Here is a 12,453-nt window from a genome sequence, read left to right as displayed (position 1 = left end):
CTGGGGACTCGTAAGTGCAAGGAAATACCTTAAATCCTCTTAAAATCATTGAGCTTTTGGTCTTCCTTTGAGTCACTTGGCAGTAAATCCACTTTGCTGCCAGATATAAATGAGATTAAGGATTCTAAAAAACCTGTTTGAAATAAGTTGTTTTGCAACGAGCAGCGTCAAGGTTTTGGAGGCATAATAACTTAAAACCAAGGTTGAGGTAGGAGCAAGCCTCAGAGTCTTAGCATGCCACACTCTGCTTTCTAATTTGTACAGGAAATCATTTACAGACCTGTAAAATTGAACATTTTTAAGACACTGGGGGAAAAAAGAAATGCAGCAACTAAGATAAGTGCAAAGAAGATATTTAATAACAGAACATGTCCAAACCCAAATGATGCAAGGAAACAGGGCCCCAGAGAGGGAACTGTTGTGTTGTGTTCATTTTTGAATGCAAATCACATTTAATAACGTGTCAGAGTTAAACTAGTGGTCTGTGTTCATACAGTTACTATTTAACAGCTGGCTTAAATGAGGAACTGAAAAGTATGTATTTTGTGTCACAATGTTACAAGAGCACCAGTATGACCTCAAGAGCCTGGACAGAAAGGTTTTGTTTTGGGTCCCTGACCGCGGAAAAAGCTGGAGACTGTTCAATTTAATCCTGTTTTAGGTTTTATGTTGCCAGCTTGCCATTGTTGTGATCTCACTGTGAAATACTTCTATACCCTAACTCAAACTCTGACAAGTTAAGGTGACTTTGTTTATTCAGTGTGCATCAGTGAAGTGCAGGACATTATACAGTGACCCATAAATAAGATTGTGTGTACGCTTATTATAATCCACCATAAAATGTCAACCTGGTGTTCATTACGTATGTAAATGTGTCTTGCGAAAGCTTTATCTTTTTAAAAAAATGATTACATCTAACCACCCGACCGACCCTTTCAAAAGCTTATTAGAGAAAAAATACCCCTAATCAATACAAACATGCTACCAAAAGCAAGAAACATCAATGGTAATAGCTGAAAGATACAAGGTTTCAGCAAGACACACAAACATGAAGACTGAGATGACTGGGTTCAACCTCAGGTCAGTTGAAATCCTCAGTGAGTCTTAAAAGACTCAGGTGAATTAGTCTATTAAGCTTAAATACCAAAGAGTCCTCATATCTGTGATCAGGCTTAATGTCATAGCAAGCAAATCTGTACCCTTGGAAAAATGAGGTTTTAGGGGGGGAGGCATGGCAGGGACAAAAGGAAGAAATAAACAGGAAAAAGGTAAAAGAACCAGATAGGCATGAAAAGGAGTTAAAGAATTGTAATATAAGGGAAGTTGAGAGGGGCAAGGAATTGCAAAGCTCTTCAGTGATACAACAGAACAGATTTGGTTCAAGATCCCTGGTTCGCCCTTATCCAGCACCTCTCATCTAATTCAATCTCATGTTCCAGGAGTGAGAAAATGTCCTACTTGGAATTGCAGAGCAGGATCTGATCACTGCCGAACATTTCAGTGCAGTGTTGAGGGGAGCTCCAGAGCCATAAGGAGGATCCTGCTATTGGAAATCGGTGAGGCTTCTAACTTCAGAACTCAGGCAAGGATTTGTTCCGGGACCCAGCTTGGTTTTGAAAACTAGTCCAGTGTGTTAACCAGGGTTCTCTTTCCTGGACAAATTGGGACTGGCTTCACAGCTCCGGACATGTGTTTTTGTGTTGTTTAATCTGCTGGTGGGTCTGGGTATACTGAACAAACTGGTTAGACTGGTGTGAAGTGGGCTGACTGGGTGCAGTCTGGTTTGCTTGCTGGTTTTCTGATTGGTACTGTTCAAGCTCTCTCTTCCTCCTCATGGCAGACTGCAGCTGCTGCTTGATTACAAGGATTTGACTCTCCAGTTCTGACAGTTCTTGAACCAGCGGGTTCCGTCCCAGACCTGGACCGCAGTCGCCCACTCCCAAAGCACGGCACTGCCCAGAACTGCCCTGCCCTGGCCCCAGTCCTTGGTCCAAACCCCTTCCTAACAGGTCAGAGCGACCATTAGAGGTAGTTACTATAGGCAGGGGTTTCTCCAGCAGAGGGAGAGAGTGGGGATGAGGGAGGGGAGAAGGGGGCGGTGGAGGAGGGAGATCCTGGGATGACGGGCATTCCAGGTCGTTTTGCATCTCTTGTGGAAGGATCCTTCGCCTGTTGCAGTAGGACGACTCTGCAGGATTCCAAGGCGCAGACTGGTTGTTTCCCTCATTGCACCTGGAAATAGGAGAAACCTTCATCAGTTCATCTGACTGCATGTTTACTGTACAATATAAAGCGCCTTGAGGCGACTTTTGTTGCCATTTGGCGCTATATAAATAAAACTGAATTGAATTGAAATGTTTCCAGTCTGAATCCAATATAAAATCAAGGCATCAGCTATGGCTAAACCATGAGCTGCCACTGCACACACAATTCTGAACGTGTTATATGACAAACAGCAATTTACACAGAGCTGGACTGAAAGAGTTGAACAATTTCTAGAAGATTGCTTACGGGGGTAAAGACTGGAAATGATTGCTATGGGGGTTACATTGAGTCTTGGAAGAATAGCAGTGTGACTGCTTACTAAGAAATAGTTTTTCGCTTTTCCTTAAATATGTCATTACATGAAAAGGGTGTTCTTTGGGTATTGTCCTGTTTATTGTTTGTTTTGTCTACACAAGCACCACGTTCTTAAGGATGACTTATGGCTCTGCTGGCTGATCAGTAGACAACATTTAAATATCATTTTTGAATCATCATGAAACTTTGGACATTTGTTTAACATAGTTGAATCCTACTGACTGTGGTATTCGAATAAGAGACATTGCTTTTATTCTTGAGATAGCACCTTTCTACTCTACCTGAGCAGTCAAAGCGTTTTACACAACTTGCCTCATCCATTCATAGCACTTTTTTTTCAATGAATTTTTCTACGTAAGTGCTTTTTATCTAGCATTCAAACACATCGTTCCTCTGAATGCATTGGAGAGCAATTTGCAGTTAGTATCTTGCTCAAGGATCCTCAAGAGTGTGAGTATGGTAATATACTGATGTTTTTTCTAGCAGGCAGACAAAATCTTCTCATTCGGTGCATAAAAGATAATAGTTTTTTTTATTACTTAATTTTTAATAAAGGTTTTACATATTTTTTACAACAGAAAAGGAACACAACAAACAAACAAAAACAACAGTAACAAAACAAGCAGTCGACTGAAAAACAGTTTTTTTCCCTACAAAGCAATTCTGGCAGTGAGAACATGACTTTATATTCATGAATTGACAACACATCTACAGATGTAAGAGCAGCCTCGGCGAGGCATACAGAAGTTTATATAGATGTGAGTAGGCACAAACAGGAATTAAAAATAAATAAATCCCATTCTAATTTCAGATAGATTTCAACCACTTGTCCCATGTTGTGGTATAAATATTATCTTGCAACCTTAACAAAAAGGTAAGTTTTTCCATTTTATGAATCTCAACCAGTCGTCCAGAACAGGGGGGTCAGTACAGAGCCACTTACGAGTAATTGCTTTTTTCGCTGCAGCAGTAGCTGCATTTGAATAAAGCACCAAATCCACACTTTTAAGCTTAAATTTCAAAACTTACATTTAACTACTGATTTTATCTACTGTTCTGATTCTATCTGTTTTGATTTTATATACTGTTTTGTTTGTTTGTTAATTAGTTTGTTTGTTTGCTTGTTTTAATCAATTTTAAATCATGCTTTTTATTTGTTCTTGTTTCTAATGTCTCTGTAAAGCACTTTGAATCACCTTGTTGTTGAATTGTGCTATACAAATAAACTTGCCTTGCCTTGCCTTGCCAAGCAGTAAGAATCTTCAGGAGATATTTGTTATTGCTTGTTAATTCTTCGGGTAAGTCTCCTAAATAAAATGTTATGAAGGGCCGTTGTTTTGATTTAAAGCCTATAGTCTGTTCTATCTTTGATATAACATCTTCCCAAAATTTAGAAAGTTTTCGACAAGACCAGAATATGTGGGTATGGTTTGCAACAGTTTCCCCACACAAACCAGATAAGCAATGTAAAAGATGCCAAGGGGTTCAGTTCTTTCTGACAAGCTGTTGCCAGTTTCTGATCTCCTATCGGGGCTTGTATTGAAATGACCCCACAGATATTCTCAATGTCTTTCCATCGGGCCCCACAAGTATCATCACACCATTGTATAACTATTTTGAGTTGAGCAGCAAGGTAGTAATCTCGGAGACTTGGGAGGGAGAAGCCGCCTTTATCTTTATGAATTAATAATGTGCTATATTTAATTCTAGGTTTTCCGCCCGCTCCAAATAAATCAAGATATTTGTTTGTCTCAGTCATGGAACTGAGATTTGGGGATTTTGATAGGTAGAGACATAAACAGATACAGTAGTCTAGGTAGGACTAAAAGATGATAGATTTTTAAAGTGATTCTGTAGTATTTCAGGTCATTCCAGGTAATGAGGACCAAACCCTCCTCATTTAATTGCTTTTTGCCTCCCTAAGGAAATGCCGGTATATCTATCCTGTTAAGCCCGTGTACATTTCTTGGTAAAATGAAACAAAACAAAACAATTTTTTTAAAGAAAAGCTGTGGGTGGATATTAGCTTGGCTTAAGGCCTTGCCAGTATATAAAGACACCTTGACTAACTAGCAGCCAGATGCTGCAGATCAAATGCACTTGATTATCTGACCAATAGCAAGTGTGACCACCACTAGTTTGGTTCAGTGGAGCATTCAGGCGTGTTGCCACAGTCTTCCCAGGATGGGCGCGACAGCAAATTCACCCCAAGTCATACCTTCAAATGTTCATGTTCATGTACATCTTAATGTCAGTATGACAGTACAATAAGATTAAAAAAACAAGTAAGTAAGAGGCTGATTGATTGATTGTTTTTGGAATTTCTTAAAGTACATCTCATTATCGGACTGGCTGAATGGTTATATTGCCAATTCAGTTTTGTCAGAACTTTGAACCTGGTGTTCAAGTTTGAAAAACCACAGGAATAGCAGCAACTCACCAAATAATATTTGGCAGATGCTTGGATCCAGTCTTATGCACAAGTTTTTTTAATGAATAGGCTATCGCCACATGTAGGTATTGAACACAAAAAAAGAAGACATTGCCAGAGCTCAATATAGAAGTCAAATTCATGTCCAATTAATTTCCTCTGCCACCAGCCCTGATCCCCAAAACCTTTCCTATCCAACCCCAGGTCCACTGTGATCTTTGCGCTAACAAGCACTAGCAGCAGTAATGTGGACTGAAGGTCCAGAGAGACATTACTTTGACACAACACCACGGATTTCCTGTTCATTTGCACTTTTAACATGTATTACCTTACAAATCCTCTTCTTTCCTCCCTCCCCCCTTTTGCTGTCCTCCATTCTTAGTAGCACTATGATCCTTAATCATTGTCCAATGTACATCATTCCTCTTGCCTTTTAAAAATCATTTAATATCACGTAACAAGCAACGTAGAAGGATAACAAACAAGAAAATATTAATTCACAATTCAAAGAGGTTTGACTAGCACTTCAAAGCTACACAACCTCTGAAGAACATGTAACTGTAGTTCACCTTGGTGATATGTCAGTTTCTTTGATTGTACTATGAAAATAAACCCATGTTGAAAAAGATTAAAAAAGCATGTAAAAAAACACAGCAAGAACTTAATAGGAAGAAGATAGAAATAAAGGCATTTACACTACATAAATGAGAAGTTGAGAAGATGAGTGTTCTGTTATCACTGGAGAAAATACCACTGTGTCCTTGCTTTTATGCTTCACCAACCATGGAAATGTTTGCTAGAGGCTGAGGTTGCCCTTATCATTTAAACTGATTTTGTAAATTTAGCTATTATTCCATTGTTTAGTTCAGTTAATATATAATAAGCTTCATTTATTTCTTCATTGTCTGCTATTGATTTATTAAAGATTATGAGCTGTTTGGTTAAGTTAGAGAATTAAAAGACAAGGGAAATATTCAGTGTTACAATTTAAAGAAGCACACAATTTTTGTAAAATATGCATTTAACAAAATTATATTTATGATTCAAAATACAAAAAGTCAAGTTAAGAAAACATATTTTGTGTATACAAACTGTAGTCCATAATAAAAATACCTCAGATTGCCTTAACTGTCTGCTCTTTATTACTGAAGATGAAAATACAACTTTAAAGTATATTAGGGACCAATAAAACATATTCCCTCTCAACTCCAATGTTTGCTGTAGGCCTTATTGAACTTGAAGTCTAACAAAAGAACAACATTTCTTTTCTTTTCCTTTCCAAAAAGAAACTTTTTAAAATCTACTGGACCACCTCTGCAAGCTGGAAAAAAAAACTAACATGATTTTATTAAAGCAGTGAAGATGAGATACTCTCATCATACAAAGTAAAGCCTAACAGACGAGCGCTTTGAATCAAAGGAATTTTCACTTGGCGATAAAAAAAGTAACAAGGAGAATTTAATCTGACACTCCAGACATCAAAAGAGACTAAAGCTGACACACAACATGAAAAGAGTTGTTTTTAATTTTATTAAATTCATGTGTGCATCTTTTTGACAGGAGGACACCTGCACTTGTGTCTGCAGTAAAAGATGGAACATTTTGAAGTCCTGAGATAATCATGGAAGTTTCAGCATTTACAAATGTAACCAGTAGGAAGTTCTTCAACTATTCTATAACTATTACATTCTATACAGGTCAAATTTGACTAATTTTAATGTTTGAAATAAGTAAAAAATAAAACAAATTTCATCCTTTAAACCAGTCTTTTTCCAAAGTGACCCAAAATACACAAAAAATTTAATATTTTAATTTTTCATACTGTTTTACAGATGTTAAAAATTTGTGTACACTGCTCAAAAAAGAACACCTTAAAAACAATGAAAATTATGCTGCATATTCTGACATTGACTAATGCATTAACGTTATATTATTGTTGATTTAATATTTAAAATTAGCTTCTTTTAAAAAAAAAATATTATAGCATTAAGCACAGTGTTTAACATGGTTATATGATAAACCCCATAAAAAGTAGATAAAATATATTTGAATCGTCACAACTGTTATCTTTTTATCTTTTGGTAAAACAGGAAATTATGTTACGTGAAAATTGATGTATGTATGCATATCAATTGATATATATTTCCATTTTCGGTTTAAACACTTATTATGAAGGAATTCTGGGCCAGATCAAAATGGAACTGGAGAATACTGTGAAGGCAGGAAATATGACCAGTATGTAAGTTCTGAACGAAGTGAGATATTCACAGGTAGGTCCCCGGTGTGTTTGAGAACATTTAGATTGAAAGAAATAGAGGTATGAGGTCTTTGCACTGTCAGCACTAAAGCATTTGTGGAAAATTAAGGCTTTTAAGCCAAAGGTGAAATAAAAGGAGTCAGTTTATAGACTTGTATACTTTAATGTTAACTGACATATATTATCCTTCTTTTCTGCTTATATTATTGATTATTTATTGTTTGTTTTAAAGCACTTCCACTGCTCTGAAAAGTGTGAGATAAATAAAGATGATTCTTTTTCATTAGTATTCTACAGCATTTCCTCCTTTCGCATTAACTAAAAAGCTGGATTCCTTCATTGTTTATCCATCCATCTAAGCAATTTTCCTTGATTTGGTATTCAGGGTGTTAACTCTGAGAGCAGCCCCTTCATCTTTTATGAATTGGTACAATGATTGAAACAGTGTTCACACCATTTCAATGGAAAATATATGAACACAGACTTTACTTTTTTTGCCCTTGTAGAAATTACCACCATGCAGTGACCCACAAAATATAATGCTTATCAAGGTCAGAAAGAAAAATGTGCAACATAATGTGTGCAACTCACACTGAAGTCATGTCAAAATTCGAATCATTATTTTTCTGCAACATTCGAACGTGTTCTTCACATAGCACACATTTTTATTCATTTTCTCCAGCCTGAGACAACTTTCCACTATAATAATGTACTGGATCTATGCTTTAAAATCAAGATGTATGTATAGAAAGACTGTTGTTTCCATGTGTAGTTATTTAAGTTTGGGAAAGTTGCACACCTTTGGTTTTGGAGTGTTATGTTCCGGTTCAAGTCATTTCCTGTTATATTTTGTAATCATTAGTCTTTGTGTATTCTAATCAGTTTTACTTCCTCCCTTTAGTAGTTTTCCATCCTTGATAATTATAATCTATGACCTGATTAATCTGACCGGCGTTGCTTTCTACATCCATTCCCAAACTACCAATTACTCTTCTGTGTCCAATTACTTAATCACTCACCCCAGTATATATACACCCATTTGTTCTCCCACATTGTCTTGTTACTACTAGTCCAGTTTTCTAGTGATTCTTTTCCTGTACCTTTTTTTCTGGAGTTCCTGGTGTTTTTATTTGTTTCGGCCCACGTTTTTAGTCTCTGGTTTCCTCTTGTATGATATTTTGTCATGTCTTTGCATTTTGCCTGCCCCATGTCTGCATTACTTGTGCTTCAATGCTGTCTTTCTGTGTATTACCACTGGTTGGATTAAAAGGTTAGATTTTTGGTCCTCCTCCAGTGAAATTCTCACAACCCTTCCAACATATATGAAAAGCCAAAAGCAGAAAGATTCAAAGAATGATTAATGATTACTGACATTAAGTGACACATTACATAAAAAAGAAGCTGGGGTAGAGTTTGGTTGCAAAGCAGCTTGAAGTGTGAAGTTAAAATTACCTAAACAGCACGCCCTGCAAGAGATTTGCCAAATGCATATGACTGAACTATTAGCTTGATTTTGTTTCCAGCCTGAACTAAAGATGCCCTCGATTTGAATTATATTCTTTATATGAGACGCCAAAACAAAACTTGGACACACCAAAACAGCATCCGATAGTATTGAAAATCACAACTTCCAGTACTTGCAGTTATTTTTCTATCTTATGTCAATCAGTGAAGTTTTCTCATCTTACTTCCGCTTATCTGCAGCAGTTCTCGAAGCTAAAAAGATTTTTTTTAAATTGCATTTTATTCACCAGTAACTTTTATTTTCCTAGCCCGTATATCAGTACAGATGTTTCTATCAACAGTCAAAACAAGACACACGCCGCTTGCTATGCTGAGGTCAGAGGGTGTCTTTTATTAAGCAAAATATAGAATCGCTGCATTGGACTACAGCGTAGAACACCAGTCTCAAGTAAATTACTTTAAAACTAGCTTACAGTTTTTTTGTCTCTTATTTTGACCTGTGTCAGCAGGTTTTTAAAAACATGCCACAAATTACATCTAAGCACATGTCAGCCATGGCATGAATCATATCTACATTTTAAATTTTCCTAAATGAGACAGTGGGATTAGAAAATGAAAACCCTACTCAGATAAAAACAAAATAAAATAAAATAATGCATATTAAATGGAAGGCCACAAAAAAAGAAAACTGTAAATAAAATGATATGAAATACAATGTTAAATAAGTTTACTATTTATTAAAAAAAAACCCAACTAATTTACGTAATTTTAGTATTAGGTATTAAAGAGACGGAACAATTCTCCACTACTGAAACAGAGTATTGTAGCTGAATTGTAACTGATATCATTGGTGTATTCAGAGCGCCAGATAATCCTATTTTAGCCTGGCTGTCAGTCATTGCCAGAGCTTCATGACCTTAACACTGTGCTTGATACCAAAGCATGCAATCTTAACTGGCCATCCGAGAATATTTCACGGTATTACAGACACTGCTGCTAATTATCTCACACAGACAGTGTTCTCTGCTGTCTTTGGGTTTTCCTACATCCCAGTTAACTTAGGAAATGAAATGTGCTATAGCTTCATCCTAAGTAGTAGTGATTTCCAATTTAATTTCCATCCATGTGTTCCATTTGGTCATCCTGTATAGCGATTTTCAGTACCATACAGTACAGACTAGGACTGATAATGATGCATTTTGGTATCGTTTCGCACAGTTTAATTCTAACTGAAACTGTCTAGAGTATAAAATCCTGCACGGGAAGATCTGATTTCAGTGCTCTGATTGCACAAAAGACACTTTTGACACACAAGTTTTTCGGCAGAGCACTGACAATGAGACGGTAATAATTTCTGACTCTTAGACAGCATGCAGAATAACTTGATTGAATGAGTATAATTATGCAAGAGTAGGCAATCCATCCTCATTACCACAGGCATCCCTCACATGGCCTCGGCTCCATAATTATTAAGTGTATTTAATCCTTACTTTAAGTGCTCCACCTGAGTGTGCTCTCAGTATGGAGTGAGTGGTAGATGTGAATGAACTATACTATAAAATGGAACTTTATTTTGCTTCTAAGGGGAGACCAAGTAAATCCAAATCAAGACAAAGGGTGGTGGTATGATTAGATGCTTGATGGCTAAATGTGAAAAGGGCAGGGCTACGCTATGGCACACAGTATCAAAGTGTATGCAACTAATATGTATTAATATGTGCAATTAAATGTCCCCATGCAAAGGACACTGAAAGTGCCTACATAAAGACGCTTTCATGATTTACTGATTCTCCCTTTCTCACCCACTGTTTTCAACAATACCACGTGACGTCAGCGTGGATTATTTTCTCAATTTCCCTCACTGATAATTGGCTTCCAACAGATTGACCTTTCTATTTAGTTTTTGATTAAAAATGGGTCCCTTAACTTCCATTTGGATGTTAATTGATGTCACTTACTGTTCAGCTTATAATTTGGCCAATGCACCATTTAACTTTCAAATATTGGCTTCTTACAGGAACACCTTGTTTGCATTTTTAGTCTCAGTCAATGTGGTGTATTTAAGCATGCATCACATTTAGGAGCATTTTTCATCTTCGTTTGTAATATGTAACTATGTTATTGTGTTTAAAAATCCAAAGTGATGGGAAAATAAGCAGCATTTAATAAACAATTCTTACATCACACCTGCGAAAAACAGCAAAAACAACAAAAAATGGTATAAAGTGTTTAAAATGGATCTGTTGCACCATATATACTGAATTTTTGTAATGTACCGATGAAGATAACAAACAAATGTTCCAAACAATTCATAAATAATTACAACACATATGTGCTCAGATCAGATTCAGATCAGTCACTTAGGGATGGATGTTTCATCAAGTATAGATGATGAAAGACCAAACTGAAATAATACAATGCCCACACTTTAAAGACAATAACAGTACCCCTTTTCAGGCTTTGTAATAGTCGGTAGTTTGTCATCTGTGAAGACTGAGTTGAGGGCCCGGTGTAATCTCTGGAAAACAAGCAACAACATGTGCTTACTGTAAATGATGTGTCTGATTTTTAAGTGTCTGAAAGACTTTACCATAAGCAGCAACAACAAAGCAAGAACAAAAAACAAATGCACAAAATTTGCAAAACCAGAAACTGTAGATAAAAACTATTCATTTTATAAATCTTATTTTTCATAATTGCTTGCACAAACTATTTTTAAATTATAGTGTGACCACAGTCACGGTCACCACATGTGTGTTTGAGTGTGAGTCTGGTCCGTACCTGGCTTGTGTGTAGCCAGTATTTGAAGCGTGGCTCCTTGACCCTTGGGATCACCAGCTTGTACACAATGTGTTCCGCTATGGTGGTCAGCAAAGATAAAGCCACGCCCACACACAACATCACAAACAGACCAGAAAAATGCTTTATACCCATCTGCAGCGTCTGGAGAGAAAGAAATGAGACAATCAGTATATGATAGAGAAGCTTGAGAAAGTGAAAAGGTGGGAAGGATAAAGGAGGTTATACAGGGAGTGTGTATACAGATATGCATATGGAGAAGCAGATGTTTAAAAACAATCCATGAACAGTCAAGTGAAACAGATTGTTTTCGCAGGATGCTATGCAACGGACTATAAAAGTAAAGGCTTTGGCAATTTACTGGTCTGGAGCATTCAGTTGTTTGTTAACACAATGACACAATCTTCCCATGAGTGGATGCCCCAGCAGAATTACCCAGAGGTCAGACCTTGCAAGCTCAGAGAAACTGCAAAAAACCCAGGAGCAATACCTCAAATGTTACAGCCTCCAGTTAGCACATTAAATATTAAAGTTCATGACAGTATGATTTAAAAAAAAAAATGAACAAGTGTGTGTTTGGAAGTGTTGCAAGCCTCTTCTCTCTAAAAAGAACATGGTAGCACTGTTTATGTTTGCAAAACTGAATCTGAAGAAACCACAAGACGTCTGGATCAATGTCCTTTGAACAGATGAGACCAAAACAAAGATGTTTGGCAAAAAACAAACAAATCGTATCGGCACAAACACCTCTGTCAAGCACAACACTTTAGTGATGATGATTTGGTGGTTGGTGGTTGGTTTTGCAGCCACAGGACCCCTGCACCAAACTATTCTAGAGCCAAATGCTAGGCAATCTGATGAACTGCTGAAGCTTCACTTCGGCCATGCAACAGGGCAATGATCTCAGTACAATGAAGCATAG

At 36.9% G+C, this 12,453-nt stretch overlaps 1 protein-coding gene across 1 annotated transcript in view; it reads right to left on the bottom strand.

The window, feature by feature from the left end:
- Window positions 1-344: 344 nt before the first annotated feature.
- grin3a (glutamate receptor, ionotropic, N-methyl-D-aspartate 3A) overlaps window positions 345-12,453 on the bottom strand; it is a 52,577-nt gene continuing 40,468 nt past the window's right edge. Inside the window, exons 8-10 of the mRNA XM_085279191.1 lie at window positions 11,514-11,675; window positions 11,180-11,250; window positions 345-2,232 (exon numbers count right to left, since the gene is read on the bottom strand). Of these exons, the coding sequence (XP_085135317.1) occupies window positions 1,674-2,232; window positions 11,180-11,250; window positions 11,514-11,675 (792 nt within the window). The 3' untranslated portion in view covers window positions 345-1,673. The remainder of the gene's footprint in view (window positions 2,233-11,179; window positions 11,251-11,513; window positions 11,676-12,453) is intronic.

This window comes from Mchenga conophoros, linkage group LG7, assembly GCF_057382185.1.
Source record: "Mchenga conophoros isolate Kocher_MC1m ecotype Shallow Benthic linkage group LG7, M_conophoros_male_GT1.1, whole genome shotgun sequence".
Taxonomy (NCBI): Eukaryota; Metazoa; Chordata; class Actinopteri; order Cichliformes; family Cichlidae; genus Mchenga; species Mchenga conophoros.
Note: the sequence above shows the minus strand (reverse complement) of the source record. Positions and strands in the feature narration are given on the sequence as shown.